At 38.4% G+C, this 25,972-nt stretch overlaps 1 protein-coding gene across 4 annotated transcripts in view; it reads left to right on the top strand.

The window, feature by feature from the left end:
• Nrx-IV (neurexin-4) overlaps window positions 1-25,972 on the top strand; it is a 218,170-nt gene that overhangs the window by 48,177 nt on the left and 144,021 nt on the right. For all 4 annotated transcript variants that reach the window (XM_067101754.1, XM_067101753.1, XM_067101756.1 and 1 more), the window contains 4 exons: window positions 1,005-1,146; window positions 3,262-3,465; window positions 12,815-12,981; window positions 14,162-14,350. In XM_067101754.1, the coding sequence (XP_066957855.1) occupies window positions 1,005-1,146; window positions 3,262-3,465; window positions 12,815-12,981; window positions 14,162-14,350 (702 nt within the window). The remainder of the gene's footprint in view (window positions 1-1,004; window positions 1,147-3,261; window positions 3,466-12,814; window positions 12,982-14,161; window positions 14,351-25,972) is intronic.

Here is a 25,972-nt window from a genome sequence, read left to right as displayed (position 1 = left end):
AGGTAAAACTCAAGAGGCAGTCTCACAGTTGTTTGTCCTTATAATACTTTGTCACCCTCATTTTGTTTGGTAGGTGCAGAACCTTGGCTGTATTTTTTTGGAAGAGATGAACACAGTAAGGTTCCTTTGTCCTTGCTTGATATAGAATTTTGTTGGACTGGTATTTGGTTTCTCTGATGTGGTTTTTTCACCACAGAGTGTTTCTTAGATGGTCACTGACCTCTTAGTTTCATATCTGTTGCAGGTTTCTGATGTACAATATGACTCCCTCTTTACAGCCTTGGATGCCTTTGGCTAATTCTTGGTGACTTTCTTAGCAGTTCATTCCTCTTGCCTAGATTGCAGTTTGCGATAATGTGAATGATGTCTTTTTTGTCAACTACACTTGGGTTTTAAGAACCAAACAAATTTTTATTAGTTTTAAAAAACCAAACAAATTTTTCAGTATGAACCCTTCAATTGCATGAAATGTCCTGCTTCCCAATCCTTCTGATTTCTCATGGCTATAGCTTAACTACTTGGGAGATGAGTAATGCTTATACCTATCTGAAATCCAGGATCCGTGGTTGGGGTTGGGGGGGCATTGGGTTTTGGGGGTCATTCACTGTGCAACTGTCAAGTAAACTTGGAACCTTCTTTTGAATCAGAAATTGTCCACAGTTTGTGAAGGCCATGAATGTGGGTTGATATAAATAAGATAAAGTATTTGTATTGTAAAAAGTTTTGTTTTTAAAGATATATATTTTTAGATATTTTTGTAATTGGAAGATAAAAATTTTGTTACTTTCAGTATGTAGTCCTAGTAGTTAGATATGTTTATAGGTAAATATGTGTATAGAATTTAAAAATGTACAAGGCACCAGATAGGTTTAGTATAATTTGTTGAAAGATGCTTATTTATAGCTTTTAATATTGGCTTCATGCACCATTGAAAATGTTCATGAGAAAGGGAAGTTGAAGTACCTTTTAAATATACATTTTGAAAACTTGTTTACCCATTGCAGGCATTCCCTGGAAATAATGATGGGAACACTGTAGTGACAAATTTATTTGACACTCCCATCATTGCTCGTTACATTCGTGTAAGGCCAACAAGGTGGAGAGATCGAATTTCTCTCAGATTGGAGCTGTATGGGTGCAAATACAGTAAGTATATATACAGTCATTGGTTGTGATTGTTAATGAATACTTTGTTTGATTTTAGATACTATAGAATAGTAATCAATTTAAGACAATTTCATCTTCCATCCCTTATTAACCTTGCTTTGGTTCTTGTCATATATAATCATCTGCAGAGTCATCATAGCGCCTGTCTGATATGTTGAGGGAATTTTTATTTAATTTTTTTTATTTTAGGTTGTCTAGCCAGATACATCTTCATATCCTCTGTACTCTTATGTTTTTCAAATTTGTGGTGTATAGAATGTCAAGAATTTACTGCTTCCAAAATTGAAAATGGAAACATTGTAACCAGTGTTGACTGCTGGAAAAAAGAAAGGATATACAGTACATTGAATAGCATACCTGACCTAATCCCTGTAAGCAGATATACATGTTAAAAAAATAAACGTATTTTATGTCAATATCAAAATTTCAGCCAACAATGAATCCAGTTTTTCAAAGAAATTTGGTTGAGTAAAATTGAATTTTATTAACAACAAACAAGGTTCATTAAAAAAATGGAATGGAACATGCATAAAATGCATCTGAGCGTGTTGTTTGCTAAGAAAATATTGAGCAATGCATCTAGGGATTAATATCAAAACCTGCATTTTTAGCAAGTTTAAGTATGCTAACTGCTGCATTATGTACAAATGGCTTTAATTGTGACTTTCAAAGTGCTCTTCACAGTATTTGAGAACTAATGTATTAAAAGTGCTTATCTACTATGAAAGCATCCATATCAGACTGGCTAGCATCAGTTAAACCCTTAATTTATAGGGATTGGCAAAATGATTGGACAAATATACCCCCACAAAACAAACTAAAACAAATTAAGAACGAAGTTAAAAATGGCATTCTTCTACCCAAAAGCAAAGAATCAATGAGGTTATTTTAACAAGACTCAGAATAGGACACTCCAGACTCACACATGGTCATCTGATGTCAACTCCGCACACAAACCCAATAACTTGTGAAAGATGTAACATCCCAGTAACAATCAAACACATCTTGATTGACTGTCCCAGATGGCATCATGAAAGAAAGACTTATTTACAAAATAAATCAATAAAGGATATTCTAGCAGAAGGTAATAACTTTTCAATTAATAATATCATTCTTTTCCTAAACAAAATTAAATTGATAAGTAAAATATAATCTTCCCCCCCCTTTTTTTTTTTTTTTCTTTCGATTGTTTTTTCTAACTCCCCCCTTTGTTATTTATTTATTTAGTTAACTACTTAATTTTTTTATGTACTCTTTCCCCCATTCTTTTCCCAGCCCGAGAAGAACCCTAAAAGAGTTCAGAGGTCTGGTTAAACAAATCATTTATAACTAACTAACTAAAAAGTGCTTATCATGATGTCTGAGAACTTGACAAATTAAAAGTGCTTTTCACAGTGTATGAGAACTTAATAACTTCCAGTCACCTATACATGACGAAAACATTTACAGAGTCAGAGAGAGAGAGAAAAAAAAACAAACACACACGCACACACTGTGCGTGATACAAACCTTGGTCCTTTGAACTTTTCCATGTGGCTTCAGCTGCATTCTCACAGTGTGCCTTGGAAGGCTCACTGTACATTATGTGTGAGTTTCAGTAGCCATTTGGCACCCGCTACATTGCTCGCTACCTTTTACTTTTCATATGTTGCATGTAATATCCTTCTGTGTGTATTTCTTTAAGTTGACCTTGTTTCAGTGTTTTTCATATTTAAGAACAGATTTTTTGGGTGAGGTCAATTAGTCTTGAAATATGACATGGTTGTTGAATCAGCATCATCAGTGTGTTTTTGTCAGCCTTCCACAGGTCCTGTTTTAGCTACATTTATAACTGCTGCCTACCTGACTGTTTGCATCCAGTCTTATTAAATGCCCAAAACATCTTAATCTTTGAAATCTTTGTTTCTGGATGCTGAACACTACCTCTCTCCATAATATAAGATCCCCTTGGTGGATACTCATTAATCATTAGTCTTAAATTCTTCTGATAGACATACCATGCTCTTTGACATCTGTATACAGTGGTTTCATTAAATTTCATATTATTAATAATTATGATCCTTTTCATTTCTCAAAAATATAAAACTTTTGCAGCTCGGTATTCTGTAAGCTTCTCAGGCAATTCCATGATTGCCATGGATCTAGAAAAAGAGCCCGTAACATCTATTAGAGACCACATCCGTTTCCGGTTTCGTACAACATTTCCAGATGCCATGTTGATGTATGGTCGTGGAACCCAAGGAGATTACCTTGCACTACAGCTAGTTCAGAATCGTATGGTTCTGAATGTCAATCTTGGTGAGTATTTACATTTATTTATACTTACAGATCTTTTCTGAAGTATTTTATATTTAAAGCAATGAACACTGTTTTCTCAACATATCTGCTTACAGTTATTTAGTATGATCTGGATTGTTACTCCTCTATATTTTCCAAATATTTTGCTGCAGGATATAATAGTATTAGATTGACATTTTTGCATTGTAAAGCTGTTTACTTTAAATCACCAGTATAAAGCTTTTCATTTTTAGCAAATTTTTGTTAGATATTTCATAGGTTTCAAGCCTCAAGTAGAGCTAAAATAGCCTCTCTTACTTGAAGTAGTGTAAGTTCTGCATAAAACTACCACAAAATTAGCTGCTTCATCCACATCAAACCTTTTGAAAGCTTGTGAAAATTGGATTTATCCTAAAAAGTTGTATGAGAAGGGAGGCTGGAGATGTTGACATTTGTGAAAGATAAATTACGATAAAGACATCAGTGATGAAATTTTACAGAGGCCCTCTGCTTCAAATGGCATGAGAAGTGATGATGAAGATCTGACCTTTGTATATAAGACTTCATTGTTGTGATTCATATGCTGTGTGCATCAGTGTGAAGAGTTAAAAATCAGGTTTTTCTTGCATTTTATCTTTACATAATTGTTATATGCATTACAAATAACAAGTAACAATAACATATAGTATTTTATATACTATGTTATACTCTATCAGGTTTGGTTAATTACCTAACCATATCTTTTCCCTTGGGTTAGGTACAGAAACTCCCATACTAACTTTGATGTGTGGAAAAACCCACGTTTGTAGTTGAGGTTATAACCTAACTGGTCGTATATGGGGAACTATCTTTACTTTATATAAATTATCAGGGCCTGGCAATAGGCATACAGCAAGTGGGGGTTTCACTGTAAGGAAGACATGAGCAAGCTGTATGGATGGCAAGGCAGACCTTATTAGGTGCAGCTGAGGCATATTGACACATGATTGTTAGGAGAAACATATGCTATGTGCATTGTGCTTAGTTACCTACAAGGTGCAGTAAAAATTCAGGCAAATGACTCATCAACTGAAGAACTGTTCATTCAAAGAGACTATCTAAAAGATAACCACCACCATTCTCAGTCAGAACTAACAGAATGTATATCGTTAAATGCAACCATAACACTTCCTCCAGCAGGTAAGTTTTCCCATTCATGGATATTACTAAATTATGTGTGTATACATGATAGTGTTATTTATCAAGTATTATGCATATGTCCCTGAACATCACAAGCATCGTAAAGTAGAACATACAAAATATAAGTGCTTACATTAGGCAGTCATTGCCATTTATACAAAATTATGCATGTCCCTAATATAAGCAACATATGGTATGGAAAGGCTGATGTTTCACAATTCATACAAATGGATATAAATCTTCCACTAGTATAGGGTTAGCTGCAGTATAACCTAATGAAACCAGCCAGCTTTCTATAACCGGTAATGCATTGGTTTTCACAACAAAACTGCCTGCAGTATGTTATGAAAACCCATATTTTCAATAAGCCTCTGTTCCTTGGATAATATGAAGCTGGTATAAATTTTGAGATATTTTGGCTTCGTATTCATGTATACATTGAGAGAAAGGAGGAGGGTGATAAAGCAGCCAAAGCTATAATCACTGTGACTTGATCATCTATACCTGTTCTTGTAAAACCTATCATCTGAAGAAAAAGTCAGACTCAAGAGGGATAATGACTCTGACAGTAACAAATTAAACCAGATTAAATCAAACATTTGTTTGTGGAGTCCTCCATTCAAAAAAGGACTTCAAAGTAAAATGATCCCATCTTTGAATTGGCCACTTTTGTTTTACCCATTGATACATGATGAATAACTCACAGACCCAGTCCATGAATATAAGGACAACACTTAATAGTCAAACTTAGCTTTAATAATTAACCCAATGATGTATAAAAGTATCAGAAGCAGATCCTTGAAAGAAATTCTTGGGTAATCTTCAACATTTTCAATTTATTGAATGATTTTGTTTTGAAAGAGTTACAGTAAATTGAATAAGCTCTGTTGTCCATCAAGAATACCTTACTTTTAATCCTTTGGGTGTCTTGAAAACAACGAATCCTGCATTTATATTGAGTTTCTCATAATAAAAACCCTCCAAATATTGACCACTCTGCTGTTTTTGGATGCATATTTCTTCCAATTGTCGTCGGACTGGCGTTGTCTGAAATACTGTCAAAAATCGTAAAAAACCTTACTTTTATTCCTTTGGGTGCCTTGAAAACAATTTATCCTGCATTTACATTGAGTTTTTCAACAGAAAACCCTCCAAAATTGACCATTCTGCCATTCTGGAGCCATATTTCTTCCGTCTGACTGGCGTTGTAAGCCTGGAACATGCGTTGTAACCCAGGAAATAATTTTTTTATGAATATATTTGAAAAGCGTCGTAAACTCGGAACGTCGTAAGCTGAGACCGTCGTAAACCGGAGACTGTTTGTAATTATGATGATAATGAAGTGATGTGGATAAATTCATTATTTATGATAATAATGAATAAAAAACAATTGACAGTTGAGCCATAACAGCCCTGGCCTAAAACTCACCAAATACCAGACAGTGAAAACTCAAGACAGAATCATTGGTTAAATAAATTAATTCAAGCTGAACACGAAGTAGATTGCATTTTAAATATGAAATTAACAATAACTGCTACATTAATAGAGGGATGTAATGAAATAATATTCTAGCCCACAAAACAAAGTTTTAAATAGACAATAAGGAAATGGTAAGGGGAAGGTAAGAACAGTATTGAAACCCAGAATTAAATAATTGGCAAGAAGTAAATGAAATTAAAAGTGTCAAAGTGTTATCCCCATCCTGGATCAGTTGTTTAAATTAAATGTTTCATATTATGAAATGTACTCCTGCTTGATAAAGGAAGAGAAAAGATTATAAGAATCATGAAATTGTATATATAGTATTTTTTATTTTACTAATTTTTTACGTTGAAATGCAAAACTAGTTTTCTCTAGCTCTGCTGTTATATTGATGGTAAAAGAAAATTAGATGAAAGGTGAAAGATTCGTCACTAATGGCACGAAAATTAATAATCTCTCCAATTAAGGAAACATGGTGATAAATCATGTTAGCAAATGTAATGAGGTAATGAAAAAGTGCAGCATTATGCATCAGCATTCTGGAACAAAAATGGGTTTTATATAAGTAACTTACCAAGTAATTACATAGCTATAGTTTCCTCTTGCACGGCAGCTTAAATGAAAAAATTCGTGGATAACGCTTCAAAATTTAGTGCAGATGACTGGTCCTGCCCACTAACAGGAATACCAGGAACGACTTAGCACACAGCCTCTTTCTGTTTCTGCTGTGCTCGGGTAAACACCGAGTGTTGATGGCAGCTTTGTTCTTAAATTTGCTGGTTGGAAACCGGATTTTGGTGAAGTATTATCGCTGATTTCGGGTAGCCTTCGAGCCTACAGCTTTCAGGATCAGTATTTTATTGTTTTGTTATTAAGATCTGATTCAAGTTTAGCATATTTCGCTACAGCAGTGATTTCGCAATCAAATGTTTAACTCTGGTAGCGTAGTTTACCGTTCTACCATCTTTATTGTTTAACATAATAAACGTAAACATTGCGTTCGTTGCCGAACCAATATTTATGGTAATGGATTACTTATCTGCAAGTCTCAATTAGTGTTTGTTAGGATTTGAGACATGTCTATATAATGATACTCTGTGTACTTCAACTATTGGCGGTAAAGGTTAACTTTCCTTTTCCGAATAACGTAACAACATAATATTGTGTTCGCTACCGGGCCGACTTTTTTGGTAGTGAATACATATTATCTGAAAGTCTCAGTTACGGGGGTCTCGAGGTAGAGGGTTAAGAATAAAGATGGCTAAATGTTGGCTCTAATGGTTATATTGCTGTTAAATCGTGCTACAAATTGACAGCACTTCCCCAATCCCAATTCACAACAACCCACAGTGTACCAGTCACAAGATAGCTCCTGAGCTTCCACAGAGCTTTGACATGCACAATATAATACACAAGACTTAATACATAAGTCTCAATGTTTGATAGGATTTGAGATATGTCTGTATGGCATTACTCAGTTTACTTCGAACTATGTCGGTAAAGGTTAACTTTTCTTTTTCCGAGTAGCGTAAAAAACTATTATTGCGTTTGCTACCATGTTTACCAATTAGTGTAATATAGCGTAAATTTTTCGTTCTCTACCAATCCAGTATTTTCTGTAATGAAGACATCTTCAGTCTCAAATTATGTTGGTTAGGGTTTGAGATATGTTTGTATGAACATCTTAGCATTACACTTTCCTTTGCAGAGAACTGAAAAGCATAAGGACAGGAATGCAGTAGGAGAGAATTTTGCTTGATGTTTTGGTTACTATGAGCTTTAGCAAAAGAAGATGTTCTCGACAGCCGAGAACCATGCTCTGGTACTTGTTTCGGCAGTGCATGTACTAAACAAGATGACACGAATTATGAAGAGTTCCACTTTTTTAACTCATACTAAGAGCTTTTGGAAGAAGTCCCTCATCATGAGACTAGTCATAGACTGCTTCTCACTCCTTGTTCTAGTAGAGGGAGCCCGCTCGATTAACTGGGAAATTTCAGGATGTGTCCCTGGGGGGACGAATCTTCACACGTATGCCAGAGAGCTGAGAGCCATTCGTTTAAGACTTCAGTTCTTCTCAACCCTCACTCACTTCTAGACTATGGTATCCCTTTATACAAGATCACCGTCCTTACTTTTTAACATTAGCTCTCTCCACCAAGCGACGAGGGTTTTTCTGCGCATGATAAATCAAGTTTTTTCTGGTCCAACTGGAATTTCTGGCGGTTGAACTGAGCCGTCAGAAAATCACTCTTATTCTCACATGAACCTTGAATCCCCTGAACTGTCGGGTTATGTACCTCTATGGGGCAGTTCAATCTTGACTGTCTGCCACCTTAAAGGAATCTACTAGTCTGGGCAGCAGACACCTTACTGCAAGATTGTTCCAACCTGGACCTCTAAGCTTTTCCACTGTTCTACATGATCAATGAAGGGCTGAACACTCTCAGGCTTGTCAGAATGTTACAACGTTTCTTGTAGCCCCGTTCTGAACCATAATTTATGGTTCTCAAATTGCTACGGTTGTTTGGTGGACTCTCCAAGAATCCTTCCAATATTCGTTTCTTCTCGAACAACCTCACTTCAAGAGACACCAGATGGTGGTACAGTCTTACATGGACAGGGTTTGGGCTGTCCAGGTGCTTGTCAGAAAGGAGGGGCTTTTTTCAGAGGTGCTGCAAGAGATATTTGAAAGATGCAGACATCATCCTCTGGCTCAGTCTACCAATCTAAGTGAACGATGTTCCGAATTGGGTGTCTCAGCCTCTTAAGTTTCTTCTTCTGAGACACTTATGGCTCAGTGGCAGCATTGCCTTTTTTATTGGAGAGGATATAGAATCTCTAATGTTCTTCATTTTAGGGGTATCGAGCTACGTCTGACTCAGTAACGCAGTTTGCTCGTTTACCTTGGGATTTTTAACCAAGAACGAGGACCCTTTTCATGACCTGGAACCGTTCTCACCCTCTCAAGAACTTAATGGAAGAGAAGACGGTCTTGACACTGGGGATAGTGTTCCTGGCTCCAGGAACACCCTCCAGCCCGAGCCTTTACCTCACCTGACTTCCAGCTTGCCTAGCGCCACCTCTGCCCTGAGCTCCAAGGAGTGCCCGCCAGCTCCTGACCGAGTAGTTATCTGGCGTCCAGCTCAGCTGGCGCCAGATGATTGGAAGCTGGCGCCAAATCTCCCCATATCCTTGGCTCTGGGGAAGAGTAGGAAGCTCTCTTATCTGTTGGAGTTTTCAGGTACAGGTAGTGCTCGAGTTACAATGATTCGACTTACGATAATTCGCTTTTACGATGGGCTTAGGAAATAATATCGATACGACAATATTTTGAAAATACATATTTTAAAAGATGGCGACTGGCGCGAGGCAACAGCGTACAACCTGGCAGCGTTAGCACGATTATGACGATACGTTGGCTGAGAGGCTGGAATAGGTACATTAATTCAATGAGCCGACCTCACTTGCTCTTGTTGTGTCAGAAGTCAAAATAGGTCAGTGTTCGTTTGCAATTTTTGTCCATTTGTAAATACTGGTAGTGCACAGAGTGGCGATAATTTGTCTTACAATAATTTGGGTTTTACGATGGAGTTAGCAATTAATACAGTGCGACAATATTTAGGATATGTTTTTAAATTTCGGCGGGCACAGGCAACAGCGTATCAGGCAGCAAAAGAGACCAACTTCTTTTTCTCCATCTCTTTATTCCATCTTCTAGTTAAAAAAGTAAGCGAATAATAAAAGTGTTGTTAGTAACCTTATACTCTTGCGAAAATGCATACAGCCATAAACAACCGAATGAGAAACTGTTGTTTAACTTGTTTTGCTAATAACTGAATCAGGTAACAACTGTTTTGCTTGTATTTCAACCATCATACGGTTAAACAATTACCGTAATGTTAAAAATGACGTTAACCACTGATATATTCTTACACTATACCCTTATCCGCTTTGGAGAAAAGATCGGCAAGGAAATATACGGCTACAGTAAATTTAAGCTGCAAGTTGTAGTTGAAGCTGAGAAAAGAATGTTCAAGCTGCTAATGACTATAAATTATCGTGCACTGGCAACATGGATGAAACTCGACTGCAAATAAAATTAAAAAAAGTATTTTAATCAAAACTACTGGGCATGAAAGAACATATATTACTGCTGTTTTCACGCCGATAAAAGATAAATACGAAAAGCTCGTAGTATGATGATGAAATCAAGAGAAAATAGTGAACGGAATCTTGATTTTTTTTATACAAAACAAACAATCCCCCAACCGGCCAGCCGCCAACGTAATCTATTAACGAAAAAAATAGCTAAAATAATTTCACAACGAGACATATTTAAGTTATATTTTGACTTAAAAACACTTCAGATATAACTTAAAAATATATATGTCCCTTAGAAATAAAGTATCTAGATATTCGTTTACGCTAACTAGAAGCAAGAAATGCCCTCTGTACTGAGTTAAATGTGGCGAAATAAAGACTGCATCATCGATTCTCAAACCAAAACATTTGATTGCTATGATCGGAATTTATAATGCGAAAGCAATATGAGAATATTTACAATTGGATACGGTGTAGTAAAGCATAACTTTTTAAAAGATCCATGGAAAAGATGCACATTCGGTATTTTGATGTTTGTATAATACGGTGTTCTGTGGAAATAGAATACAGTATAATGTAGGCTAGGCTACCGTATATGATATACAAAAGTGCAGGCTAGGCCTTGTTTGTTATTCATTTTCTCTTTATACTGACTTATCATGTCAATCTGCATTGAACCTGCAGAATTAGCTGACACTAATAATTACTATACCATATATGTATAAAATATACTGTGTAGTGTAGGCTAGGCTACCATATATGTATAGATGGTACTGATTACCTAGTGTAGGCTAGGCCATATTCGAAAGTTACGATTTTTTTTCAACAAACGATGGGTTTTTTGGAACCTAACCCCATCATAAGTAGGGGAATACCTGTATTACCTGAGCAGGATTGGAAGCACAGGGTGCCCACTCATAACCTTTTCAGAAAAGTTTAAACAGTGTTAAAATTTTTTTTGCAGTGCCTTGTGATTATCAGTAACTGGCTCTTGGCATTGTGGAAGGAAGCATAGGATTTTCTCATACTATCTCTTCACCTTGTTGTCAGGTGCCGAGTTTTGTGAGCGGCGGGGGGTACAGTGTACGTGGAGCACCCACCACTCTCAGGGGATGGGTCATGGTCTTTATTTCAGTGCAGGTGACAGTGTTATCTGGTTGTTTTATTGTGGTACTGTGCCTAGGGGAAGGGCACTTTTTGAAGTTTTGCTAACCTTTGATTAACTCCTTTGCTGCAAAAACTTCCAATTATGCTTTGATAGCCATTGGACTTCTCCTTTGCTGCAAAGCTCCCACTTAAGTAGCAGACGCTCCTGGCTATACTGCCACGTCGCTACAGGTTAAGTTGAGCACCAACCAGAGGCAATTTTCTACTGCAGGCTCTCTTAACTAATAAGGAACAACAAACATTGTTTTCAATACTAGCAACTTTTTCTATTTCAAATTCATTACATGTCTTAATGTTTTGGAGTAGAGTACTGTATGTCCATGTATCCCACCTCCTGTCAATGTGGGAATCACCATGCAATTACTTGGTAAGTTACTTATATAAAAATGACATTTTTATGATAAAGTTTTATATACACTTACCAAGTAATTACATGATCAGAGCCATCCTGCCTCCCCTCCGATGGATATATGGCATAAACAGAATGAGGTTGTCTGCAAAGTCGTTCCTGGTATTCCCGTTAGTGGGTGGGACCAGTCATCTGCACTAAACTTTGAAGTGTTACCTGCAAATTTTTTAATTTAAGCTGTTGTGCAAGAGGAAACTTTAGCTACGTAATTACTTGGTAAGTATATACAAAACTTTATTTTATCATAAAAATGTCATTTTTATTACTGTAGAACATTTATTTATTAGTGTTGCCAGTTGACCTCAGAACCCACAGGTTACTGTTATAAAATCAAGCAAATTATAGTCGGAATGAGTTGCATGTACACAAACATTGATTCTGTTTGCAGTTGATATTAATAGTGAAAAGGCTCATCAAGCTGCAGTTCATACCTCCTCCACTGGCCAGGTTACATTCATAAAGCAGGGCTGCTGTTGCATATAAAAATACATTGTTGCATATAAGCATACATATATGCAGCGTTTAATTATTCAATATATCTTAGAATGGTCACTAAGTAGAACAACAACATTATAACTGGCTACAATTAACTCTGTTTAACCCAAATGCAAAGATGATGGTAACCCTGGCTACTGCTGCCAGGTACTCAGTGAAATCTGTGCTTCCTGGTATATGAAGTTGTGAATAAACTTTTCCATGGTTTAGAAAGAACCAGGATATATGAATGGTCTAGTTCTGTCCAGACTTGAAAGGTTAAAAAAATGAATTGGCTTGTGGTTTTCTGAAAATAATAGAAGATAGAAAATTAGTAAGCTGCTTGTAATCTGTTAAGGGTAAAAAAATTCGACAGTCCAAGAATTAAACATTAATATAATTGTCGATGATCTCTGCAAGAGATTATCGGTCTTCAAATATCATGAGTTCTCTTACATTTTAGAAAGGTTTGGTGTACTGTATTGAGATTATTCTTTTAAGCTCATTTCTACTTTTTAGTTTGGATATATTTTTATTGTGCCTTTAATATTCAGGTTCCAAATTGATGACATCCTTGTCAGTTGGCTCACTGCTCGATGATAATGCTTGGCATGATGTCGAGATACGTAGAGAGGGGCGAAATGTAACTTTCCTGGTAGATCGTGTCCGCATAGATGAAATCATTCGAGGAGATTTTGAAAGACTGGATTTGAATAGAAAAGTAAGTGTTTGATATATTACTTGATATACTCTACTTGTATTGCTATCAGGCCAAGATGTTTGTAACTTCAAAGTAATTAACAAGAAGCACACTACAGAAATATTAGACTTTTATTTGTGAGATGCATTAGATATTTGCTACACAGAGTGAATCTTGAAATGAGTGTTTTTGAAGAATTGCTCTACTGTTATAGTGAATGAAGCTTCCATTTCACCTTATGAAACTCCTGTTGAAAGTTCATGCTTTATGCATTTGTTTATTGAATTTTGTAAATATACCAAAGGAAAATGTACAAATGTTCTTATTTATGCTGTACATAACTGTAACTATGGAACATCATAAAGGCATATTAGTTTGATTAACTTTTATGTTAATGATTTCCCTCAGGAGAGTGTTTAATTAAACATTTCTATTCCAGAATCATTTGTTTAACTTATTTGGACTTACTTTACTTTTTCTGAAGTATGTAGAAATCATTGCTATCAGTGAACAGAGGGGATCAGTCACTGACATAAAAATTCATACTTATCTTTTATCCAAAATCCAGGTTCAGTTTTATTTTTATAATGATGATTTATGTTTGTGTCTATTTTTTGCGTGTTTTTTACATTCATTTATTAATTTTTCTTTGTTTATAGTTTTCTGTTTTTGCTTAAACTTTGTAGTGGTGATAAATGAAATGATTAGTTGATGACTACTGGATATTGTGATAATGGGGCTGATGTGCCTATCCTACTCTGTGAGGTATGTTTGAAATGGCTGAAGAAGAGAGTAACTTAAAGTGACATAATAAATAACTGGGGAATACCAAATCAGAAGATTATTGTGAAGGGAAATTTTGTGTATTCAAATCAGTGGAAGAATAGGAAAGAAGGATAACTAAAAAGTACTTTTTGTCCTTGAGCTCTGTGGTGGTGTAATGATGGTTTATCACATTGGATGAAATAGAATGAAATAGAATTTTCTTGATTAAACTTTATTTTTGTATAACCCTTATTTGCAGTAATGCTTTTTTATGAAATTGTAATGGAAGTGGTTGTGTATAATGGTTGTCTGTCACATTGGATGAAATAAAACATATTAATAAATTTTTACGATTAAATTTTATTTTTGTTGGCCCTTATTTGCATTAATGCTTTTTATGAATTTGTAATGGAGGTGTTTGTGATGTTTGTTTCAGCTCTACATTGGTGGTGTTCCCAACATCCAAGAAGGCATGAAGTCTCGAGCAAATTTCACGGGGTGCATGGAAAATTTATTTATTAATGGCACAGCAATAATTCCTCAAATGAAAGAACAGAATGATTATTATGTATACTACTACAGCCGTCCAAAATATGTCATCATCAATACTGCAACAACTTGTCCTGTAAGTCAAGAGCTTCTATTCTTGAGTTATAGTTGCATATTCTATATGCTAATTATTATATGATCAAATCATTGTATGCAGAGAATGCAGGTCATTGCTAACATTTAAACATATTTTTTGTTTGTCCAAACTAAAACTAATAGCAAATGTCAAGTTTTGAATAGGTCAATAGACACACAGAGGTGTGACAGTGAACCATGAGGAACCTATGGATCCATAAACAAGTGCTCAGGTATTAGTTGATGTTGTCATTTCCTCTCCATAAGATATAGCCAGCAGTTTTGTTTGACACTAATTCAACTGTATTATAAATTAATGGTTTTGTGCTGAAGCAGAAGTCGATTAAAAATGACTGCTAGTAGTTCTCTGATAGTGTTATAGATTTTGAATGATCTGCTTGCTCTTCCAGTAGAAGTGAAATTTATAAAGGACAAGTATCTAGTGATAGGAACCAGTAAAATTTTGGGTTAATGGTCTTCAGTGGTTCATGAATTTAAATATTGCACATTTTGTTCCATAAATTTCATTACACAGTTCATTCTAGTTAGAATATTTCTTTTATCTTTATATAATAGTTATGGAATTTTACTCAGTAATAAAACTGTTTCATATAAGTAACTTACCAAGTAATTACATATCTACAGTTTCAACTCCCACAGCAGCTTAAATTTTAAAAATCACGGTAATGCTTATATCATTTTTGTGTAGGTGACTAGCCCGCCCACTATTGGGGAACAAGAGGAACAACACAGCTCAATTTGCTTCTGCTGGCTTACGATTGAACATTGGTTGTATGAAGCAGCTTATTGTTTTCGCATTCTGGTTGAGAATTTCTCCGAAATTTGTGAAGTATTCTTACCTTCGGTAGCCTTCGAGCTAGTTAGTGCTAGTTTAGGTTTTTTGAACCTTTGTTTTACTGATTGTGTCAGACTCTAGTTCATCTAGTATTTGTTGTTGCAGCGAAGGCTGCAAAACGAGACTTACTAAAGCCTCTTGTGATTCCCATACTATTTGTACCAGTTGTAGAGGACAAAGGTGTACGAAAGGTTTGACTTGTAATGAATGCAGGGACTGGGATAAGAGAAAATGAAAGGTTTTAAAAACATGTTTAGATAAACTTGAAAGAGACAGGAAGAGAAAGGCGGCTTCTAGAGCCGAGAGTAGTACTTTAGCTAGCTTAGAGTCTACACCTATGTCTGTTATAGTTCATAATGTTCCTATTATCTCTTTTCCTGTGCCTGTCTTGTCTCCCACCCCTTTGCCTGGCTCCCTTGCTTCCGACTCCAATCCCACTACCAGTCTCGAATCCAGATTTGACCAGAAAATCAGTATAGTTGTGAATACTGTGGCTGAATTAGGGCCGTCCCTAAAAGTCCTGATGGACAAAGTGTGTGTGTAGACAAAGTGTCTAGTGACAGTGCTGTGTTAGTGAAGGATGTGGCTACTCATCCCGCTGACTCTCCTAGATGAAGGTCCATCATACTCCCCTAAACCTTGGAGGAGTCATACCAGAGGTCCAAGGGAGGTCAGTGGGGTTTGCCCACGGGTAGTCGCTCCCTCAGTTGAGCCTGTTGATTGTTCCCAGGCTATGACTTGACAGCCATTGGAAAGACGTCAATATGGAAGTGCATCAATTTTCCTCTGTTTCGGAAGGTTCCAGTCCTGACAAGAGACACTGATGGCGCTTTCCGGACAATTGTAGGCCTTTGAAGAGGCGTGCAGCCGATGCTGACCGTTCCTCTCCGCTGCCCTGTGAGTGGTTCAAGGAGTTTTTTTGCAGCCCACAGCCTTCCTTCAGTGCTTGGGGCAGTCCTGAGCATTTTTCAACTGAGTGCGCTGTTGCTGAGTGCCAGTATTTGGCGCCTAAATGCCTGTCAGCTCCCGAGCGCCCAGCGCCAGCTCCCGAGTGCTCGGCACCAACTTCAGAGCGTTCAGCGCCAGTTTCCAAGTGCCTGGTACCAGCTTCCAGTTGCCCAGTTCCACTTTGTCAGCTGCCTGCTTCGGGTCTGCCGGTGCCCACTGTGTTTGATCTGTCTCTGGCGCCCATTCAGCGACAACTTAATGACATTTTGGGCTTACTGCAGATAAGGCTTCCTTGGACTTGTCCCCGGTCTCATTGCACGATGAAAGCTTAGATGAGAAACCTGCTACTTCAGCGTACACAGCGCTTCTGAAGTATTTTCTGTTGAGCTTTCCTGCCTTCCTTTCTCCAGCTGCCTCGGCCTCCCCTGCCTCAGCTTTCATGATGAGGAACCAGCCTGATGATAGTTCCAGGCTTCCTAAGATGGTTCTTTCCTCCTCTTCAAGGAAGGCCTTGAATGATGTTGAAGTTTTTCTCTTGAAGAAGAGAGAGCAAGGCAGGGGCGCTTTCTGTTTTCTTCCCTCTCGGCTGTCCCGTAGGCGGTACTAGTCACGCCACCGGAGAAGCTCCTTCTTTGGGAGTAGCTGCCCCTCACAGGGGGACTTCTCTGGTCTCATCGACTTGTCTAAATCAGCCTTCTTGTCAGCCAAGATTATGTTCTTGTTGACGGAGATTGATGATCATCTACCCAAAAATATTTTTAAAGTGTTTGAAGTCTCAAGTTTTTTAGATTGGACTTTTGGAGCTCTTGCCAAGAAGATAGAGGACTGTGGTACCTTGGCAGGAGACTGTGCTTTGGACTGGCTTGGCATCCTCTCATGTGAACAAAGCCATAAGGGACAGTTCCATGGAGCTTGCTGCTCTCTTCTCTCTGGGGGGGCCTTAAGGAGAGAGAGAGAGCTTTGGTGTTCTTTCACCACTAAGGGAGTTACTTCTACCCAGAAGTCAGCCCTCCTTTTCTCTTCCTTAGACTGCCACCATCTCTTTCCTCAGTCTACTGTGAAAGAGATTGCTTCAGACCACACAGGATCTCTTGGCTCAGTCAGCCAAACGACCTAAGGAGTCGGCCTTGTTTGGTGCCAAGTCAGATCTCCTCTCCAACAACAGCCTTTTTGTGGGAGCAGGCCGAAATTTCAGCCTAGGCCTCGAACTAATGTGCGTTTCTCGGCCAGAGCAGTTGAGAAAAGTTAAGTATATCTTAGTTTAACCAGACCACTGAGCTGATTAACAGCTCTCGTAGGGCTGGCCTGAAGGATTAGATTTATTTTACGTGGCTAAGAACCAACTGGTTACCTAGCAACAGGACCTACAGCTTATTGTGGAATCCGAACCACATTATGATGAGAAGTGAATTTCTATAACCAGAAATAAATTCCTCTAATTCCTCATTGCCCAGTTGGAGAGTCGAACGCTGGGCCATTAGCTTGCTAGCCGAGAGCTCTACCCACCCCTCCAATGAAGAACTGCAATTGAGAAGTCCTCCACCAAGCCTTCTTCGTGGAAGGGAAGATGCAGTCATCTGTGCACCAGTAGGAGCCAGACTTCTTCATTTCTGGCAGAAATGGAGAGTCAGAGGAGCAGAATAATGGGTAGTAAAAATTCTGAAAGAGGGCTACTCCGTCCCGTTTGGAGAGAAGCCTCCTTTAGTCAATATGCCCATCGTATTGAGTGCCTACTCAGTAGGCTCAGAGAAGTATTCTGCCCTTTCGGAAGAGGTTGCTTCCCTCATCAGGAAGAGAGCTGTAGAGGTGGTCAAGGATGCTAAAACAGAGGGTTTTTACAACTGTCTGTCTGTAGTTCCCAAGTCATTGGGGGTTGGAGACCTGTTTTTGATGTCAGCGCCTTAAACTTCTTTGTCCAGAAGACGAAATTCAGGATGGAAACAAACCAGACAGTCCTGTCATGCATTCACCAGGGCGACTGGATGATTAACATCGACATGCAGGACACATATTTCCATGTCCCCATCCATCTGGGCTCCAGGAAGTACCGCAGGTTCATCTTCCAGGACAGACTATTTCAGTATCGAGTTCTGTGCTTTGGCCTCTCTACAGCTCCCCAAGTGCTTACTCGAGTTCTCGCCCCTCATGTGAAGTGGCTCCACCTTATGGGAATAAACATCTCCCTGCATCTGGACAATTGGCTTCTTTGATCCCCTTCGAAGAAGTGCATAGAGGACCTACAGAAGACCCTTCTCTTTGCCCAAGATCTAGGTGTAATTGTCAACCTTCAGAAGTCCCAGCTGACTCTGACACAGGAAATTCTTTATTTGGGGGTGATGATCAACTCTGAGTTTTTGAGTTTTTCCGTCCCCCAAGAGAGTTGAATCCTGCCTTCAGAAGGTTTGCAATTTTCTCTCTCTCATGTCTTGTTCGGCCAACCAGTGGATGACCCTGTTAGGAACTCTAGCCTCCATCGAGTAGTTCATAACGTTAGGAAGACTCCATATGAGAGTGCTGTAATTCCTCCTAAAAGCCAGCTGGGACAGGAGAGCTCACCCGGATTCTTTTGTTTTTCCCATAACTCTGGAAATCAAGACTGACCCGCGATGTTGGCTGTCTGAAAGAAGACTTCCAGAAGGAAAATCTCTGAGTCCCGACCTAGTCTTGTACTCAGATGCATCGGATCTAGGTTGGGGTGCCCTTCTGGGGAACGGAATTTTCCAGGACATGGTCCCTAAAACAGAGAAAGCTTCACATCAATGTCAGAGCATTGAAGGTGATCCATGTGGGCCTTCAATCCTTTTTGACCGTGATTTTCAACAAGACAGTGGTGGTCCACTCGGATAACACTACCGCTCTGTCTTATGTCAAGAAGTAAGGCGGGACTCACTCCTTCTCCCTCTGCCAGGGAACGAGAGACCTTCTCCTGTGGGCAGAACAGAATCGGACCAAGATGGTCACTTGATTCGTACGAGGGAAGTTGAACATACTGGCGGACGAACTGAGCGGTTGCAAACAGGTCCTTCGCACGGAATGGACTCTAGATCCGTGGGTGTGCACCGATCTGTGGAAACTGTGGGGAAAACCAACCTAGAACTGTTTGCAGCATCAAGGAATCATTGCCTTCCGGTATTCTGTTCTCCAGCCCCAGGCCCTCTGGCATGGGCGATGGACACCATGCTCCAGAATTGGTTGAACTTGGACCTATATGCATTCTCTCCATTCAGCATGGTCAGGGAAGTTTTAAATAAATTTCTGACACATGACAACCTGTCAGTGACTTGAGTAGTTCCATTCTGGCCTCTGAAAGAGTGGTTCCTGGACCTTCTCAAGCTGCCAGCGGACTTCTGAGGCTACTTCCACAAAGACTAAGTCATCTCAGACAGCCTGATTTCAGACGTTTCCATCAAGGACACACTGCTCTTGCCCTGACAGGCTTCAGACTGTCAGGGAACTCATCAAAGCGAAAGGTTTTTCAAGACCAGCTGTAGAGAATGTTGCAAGATGTAGACGTCAGTTGTCTTGCAAGGTCTACCATGGCAAGTGGACAGTCTTCCGCTGCTGGTGTAGATATAACCTCTCGTCTTCTCATACCTCTGTGACACAAATTGCAGATTTTCTGCTCTACTTGAGATCCTGTAGAGGTCTGTCCTCCTCTACCATTAGAGTTTACAGAGCCATGTTGGGTTCTGTTTTTTAGACACAGAGGTTTGAATCTGTCATTGAACCAGGATGTAAGTGACCTTATCAAAGTCTTCGACACTTCAAGCAGGGGAAGACGGATTTAGGCGCCTAGAATCTTGACGTAGTTGTAAAGTGGCTATCTGGTTTCCATTTCGAGCCCCTTCATTCCACATTATCAAGAGTATCCTCTCATACCCCATCATCAAGTTATTAAGTCAAATGAAATGAGGACTAAGCAATTAATATTTATTTTAGTATGATTCACTGTAGTCGAATTCGCCTCTATAACCTCTCTCTCACCACTGCCTTTTGGGGGGAAACCACTTTAATCACTTTCTTGTCTAAGTGCTGCCAGAATTTCTTAAATTCCAGGTGCAGACCTGATCAGAGCTAATTGTCGCCTGAGGCAGGTCAGCTGGTGGGTGAACACGTGTTCCGCCATCTTGAAGCTGCAGCCATGCTGCCACGATCACAACGCCACCTAGGAAGAGGAAAAACGTAATTCCCCGAGCTATAAAAAGTCTTGGAGAGAGACGCTCAGCTTTAGAATTGCTCAGGCACCACCATAGGATGGATGTCCTGTCCCTTGCTCCATTACACTCCCTATTTCCAACACGTGGCTGGCAGTAACCAAAGTAACTTTTGTTGTGAGCTTATTCACTTGCCCTCCCTCTCACTGGCCCTCATAAGAAGAGAACTTCAGCTCCTAAAAAAAAGATTGGGAGTTATTCAGCTGTGGATCTGCGTATCATCTTGTGTGTGTAGTGGTCCCCACTACCTCATTTTCAATGCCCTTTGAAACGGGGATCCCATTGTATTTTCTCCAGGAAATTCCAAGTCATTTGCTCTGCATCTTATTACACCAGAATTACGCTACCATTCTTCTGATGTGTTTTCTTTGTAAATATTAATTAAGTTAAACCCCAGAGTGTATATAATCATTCCCCTCTTTATTTAATCAGGTCAAATTAGATCAATTTAAACTATCTACTGTACAGGTAAAGACGTACAGAGAATTAATAAGTTGTAAAAATGTGTGAGTGCTAACTACGAACGAGAGAGAGAGAGAGAGAGAGAGAGAGAGAGAGAGAGAGAGAGAGTTAGTTGTCCTCACTCTTAAGAGAGTGAAATTATTTATCAGTTATTACGGAGACTGAGAGAAAGTTATTCTTAAGTTAGATATCAAAATATGGAAATTCATATTAAACTAACTATTAAATGAAATTAAAGTTACTGTATTTCCATTTAAAAGTTAGCTTAATACATTACCCTTAAAAAAGAAATAAATGGTATGACTCTCTCCCCCATTCCACTGATCTGTTTTTAGAAGTCTTCTCAACCTCGTTTTTAAAAACTTCTTGATTCTGTCACTTTCTCTTTGTTTTGAATTGCTCTATGTTCTGAAATGCTCTATGTCTCTATGTTTTAGAAGGCGCATTTACAGTTTGTAAATGGTACAGGTAAAATTAGATCAATTCAGAATTATCTACTGTACTGTTAAAGACATACAGAGAAACAGTGCTGTAATACGTAGGTTGGCTAACTTCAAAAAGAGAGAGAGAGAAAGAGAGATAACAGTTGTCCTTACTTAAGAGAGTGAAATTTTTTATGAATTATTACGGACACACACACACACACACAGAGAGAGAGAGAGAGAATTACAAGAAAAATTTGACCAATGATTAGCAACACTCCCCTTCTTGTCATGTTAACCCTTAAACGCCTACTGGACGTATCATACGTTGACTAAAATTGTCTGTTGGGTGCCAAGTGGACGTACCGTACGTCGACTACAAAAAATTTCAACCTTCGGTCAACTTTGACTCGACCGAAATGGTCAAAAAATACAATTGTAAGCTAAAACTCTTACATTCTAGTAATATTCAATCAAGTACCTTCATTTTACAACAAATTGGATGTCTCTAGCACAAATATTTATGGTGATTTATGGTGAAAAATTTTTTCTTACGCCCGCGCGGTAACTCGGCCGAAAATTTCAGAAATTCTTTTGTCATTTTGTCGTAATTTTTGCACTGTTCTATATTAGCCGTTACATAAAGTTTTATATATGAAAATGTGCGCAATTTCATGTAAAATACAGCAAAATACAACCCATGGTTGTAGCTTTTATCAGTTTGGAAATATTTTCATATAAACCACGATAACTGCCAAAATTTCAACCTTTGGTCAACTTTGACTCGACCGAAATGGTAAAAAAACGCAATTGTAAACTAAAACTCTTACATTCTAGTAATATTCAATCATTTTCCTTCATTTTGCAACCACTTGGAAGTCTCTAGCACAATATTTCGATTTATGGTGAATTTTTGAAAAAAACTTTTTCCTTACGTCCGCGCCAGAAATTCTTTCGTCACGTTGTCATAATGTTTGCGTCGTTTTATATTAGTCGTTACATAAAGTTTTATATATGGAAATGTGCGCAATTTCATGTAGAATACAACAGACAATAACTCATGGTTGTAGCTTTTATCAGTTTTGAAATATTTTCATATAAATCACGATAACTGCCAAAATTTCAAGCTTCAGTCAACTTTAACTTGACCGAAATGGTAAAAAAACGCAATTATAAGCTAAAACTCTTACATTCTAGTAATATTCAATCATGTAGCTTCATTTTGCAACAAACTGGAAGTCTCTAGCACAATATTTCGATTTATGGTGAATTTCTGAAAAAAAAAAAAACTTTTTCCTTACGTCTCTGCGGTAACTCGGCCGAACATCTCAGAAATTCTTTTCGTCACGTTGTTGTAATGTTTGCATCGTTTTACATTAGTCGTTACATAAACTTTTATATATGAAAATGTGTGCAATTTCATGTAGAATACAACAGAAAATAGATCATGGTTGTAGCTTTTATTAGTTTTGAAATATTTTCACATAAATCACGACAACTGCCAAAATTTCAACCTTCGGTCAACTTTAACTCGACTGAAATGGTAAAAAAACGCAATTGTAAGCTAAAACTCTTACATTCTAGTAATATTCAATCGTTTACCTTCATTTTGCAATAAATTGGAAGTCTCTAGCACAATATTTCGATTTATGGTGAATTTTTGAAAAAACATTTTCCTTACGTCTGCGCGGTAACTCTGCCGAACATCTCAGAAATTCTTTCGTCACGTTGTCGTAATATTTTCACCGTTTTATATTAGTCGTTACATAAAGTTTTATATATGAAAATGTGCGCAATTTCATGTACAATACAACAGAAAATAACTCATGGTTGTAGCTTTTATTAGTTTTGAAATATTGTCATATAAATCACGATAAATAGAAAAAATTCGACTTTCGGTCAACTTTAACTCGACCGAAATGGTCGAAAACTGCAATTGTAAGCTAAAATACTTACAGTCTAGTAATATTCAATCAATTAGCTTCATTTTTCAACAAACGGGAAGTCTCTAGCACAATATTTTGATTTATGGTGAATTTTTGAAAAAAATTTTTACGTCCGTGCGTTACAAATTCATGCATCATTTTGTGATAATATTTTCTGTGTGTTGCTTTGATCGTTTTACAATTTGTTGTATACCAAAATCATTGCAATTTAGTGTAAAATACAAAGAAAACAAAATACCCGTTAGCTTTAACCGTTTTGCTCACAGCACGATTTGTATAAAATTATATATGAAAAATTATTTTTGCGCTGTCATATATTTCAATATTTATATATGATAATGATATTTTTTTTCATTTCTGATGGTTGCATACTAAACTTCAGGCAATGACAAAAAAAGGAGCCAAAAATGAACTCTTAATCTTAAAAACTAAGCGTGCTGTGATTTTTTGAAAAAAACTTTTTTTCTGCTTCGGCGCTAACTCACCAAACGCCGCCGGCATACGGGAGACGTTTTTGTAAATAGAGGCTCAGCGTTTAAGGGTTAAATGACATGTCTGACAGCTTTTGCCTTCAATCTCTTTCTTACAAAAGACGAGGGAAGAATTTGATTGTTCAAAATAATACGAATTTAGTAATTACAGTTTTATTATTATTATTATTATTATTATTATTATTGTTATTTAATTTAATTAATCTTATTATTTGAAAATTAATACTTATTATTAGGTATAAAGTTTATTTATCATACCAATAAACATACCTGTATACATATACCATAAAAATTCATCTCACTAAGAGAGAGAGAGAGAGAGAGAGAGAGAGAGAGAGAGAGAGAGAGAGAGAGAGAGAGAGAGAGAGAGAGAGAGATTATTACTTTTAACAATATTTACTTTTAACAATATTTACTTTTAACAATATTTAATGAAAGCTTGAAAACTTATAAAATTAAAAAATTAAACAAACACTTTTGCTGGGTTTCTCAGTGTTTGCAAATGTTTGCTTGTATGTGAAAAAACTCGTGTATGACCATTAGTTAGGTTCTAATGAAAAATTCATGTCTGTGAATTCGTGCAACTCGAATCGCGCAAGTTCGAGGTATTACTGTACTGCCCCGCCCACTTTCGGCGAAGAATAGGTACAACGTAGCTAAAGAGCTCAATTCGTTCGTGCCGGCTAATGACTCAACACTGGTTATTAGCAGCTCTTGATTTGTTTTCACCGGATGATCTGAGATCGTCTTTCGGTGAAGTACTCTTTGCTTTTGGTAGCGCAGCTATTTAGCTTAGCTAGAATCCTGATATATTTTTCAATTGTGACTTTCCCAATTGGACTTTAGACTAATTATGTCAAGACACTAGTTTGTCTAACATTGGGTATTACAGCAAAGGCTGCAAAACTAGACTCACTTCAGCAAAGTATGACTCTCATACCATATGTAGTTCTTGCAGGGAGCAGAATTGCTCTCCTGAGCTTAATTGTGAAGAATGTAAGGATTGGGATCAGGGGAAGTGGAAGACCTTACAGACACACTTAGATAAATTACAGCGTGACCGACTGAGGAAAGCTACAGCTAGGGCTGAAGCTAATGCTTCCGCTAGTGCAGTTCATTCTCCAGGAGTTGATACTGCTGTTCTGCCTATCCCTTCAACACCTGTGATGGCTTTTTCTCCCATTTCTAGTCCTCCAGCTTTTCCTGTCACCCCTTGACCTAGCTCTCATTCTGCTGAACCCAATGCCATTGCCAGCTTAGAAGCACAGGTAGATCAGAAATTTAATTTGCATGTGAATACTGTTTCCCAGATCGGGAATTCTGTGAAGGTCCTGATGGACAAATTTAATAGTGTAGTGATGAGTGCAATGTCAGTGGAGGGGGCGGCTGTTCGTCCCACTGATGCTCCTAGACCAAGGTCCTTGCTAAACTCCCCTTGCTTACCTGGGAGGAAGCAAACTGGCAGTCCAGGGGAGGTTGGTGGCGTTTGCCCACGAGCAGTCGTCGCCTCATCCGAGCCTTTTGTCTGCCAATCCCAGGCCGGAAGGAACGCCATTAGAAAGGCGTCCGGATGGATGTACTGTACATATCCTGTCATCTAGTGATTCAGACTCTTGGAACCAGTAAGTGCAATGGTCGTTTTACGAAAGTTTCTAGGCCATTGAAGAGGCTGGGCGCTTCATTGGAAATTGATTCGACCATGTCTCTTAAGCGAGCTTTAGGGAGGGAACGTAGCCCTCTCCCTTCGTAGAGTTTTTGGGAGTCACCAGTGAAAGATTCTTGCGACCATTCAGTTTCTAACGTACGTTCAGACCCCAAAAGAGTGTTTGCCAGTCCAGTCCGAGCGCCCAGAGTCTGATAGTGTTGTGTATAAGCGCCCACTAGAAGATCGTTCAGTGTCCGAGCTCTCATCTCTTGAGCGCCCCATGTCCGAGTGCCCATCGTATCAGCACACTCCGTCTGAGTGCCCATCGTATAAGCGTTCAGTGTCCGCCTTTCCAGTTCATGGGCACCCAGTGTCCGATCGTTACGATTTGGAAGACCCTGTGTATGATCGCTCAGTGTTTGGACGTCAGATCGCTGAGTGCCCATCATTTGGGCACCCAGATTCCGCTAAGAGTGCAGTGTCTTCGAAAGGTTCAGTGTCTGCTCCGACAGCGAGTGGGCGCCCAGTGTCTGTGGGTGCTTCCCTTGAAGTTCATACACCTTCCAGCAAGTATGTGGTCCCGAAAGGAGAGCTTCCAGTAACTGATTTTTCAGGTGAGTTTCCTTCAGTTGCCCAAGA

Source organism: Macrobrachium rosenbergii, chromosome 58 (assembly GCF_040412425.1).
Source record: "Macrobrachium rosenbergii isolate ZJJX-2024 chromosome 58, ASM4041242v1, whole genome shotgun sequence".
NCBI classification, from domain to species: domain Eukaryota; kingdom Metazoa; phylum Arthropoda; class Malacostraca; order Decapoda; family Palaemonidae; genus Macrobrachium; species Macrobrachium rosenbergii.
Note: the sequence above shows the minus strand (reverse complement) of the source record. Positions and strands in the feature narration are given on the sequence as shown.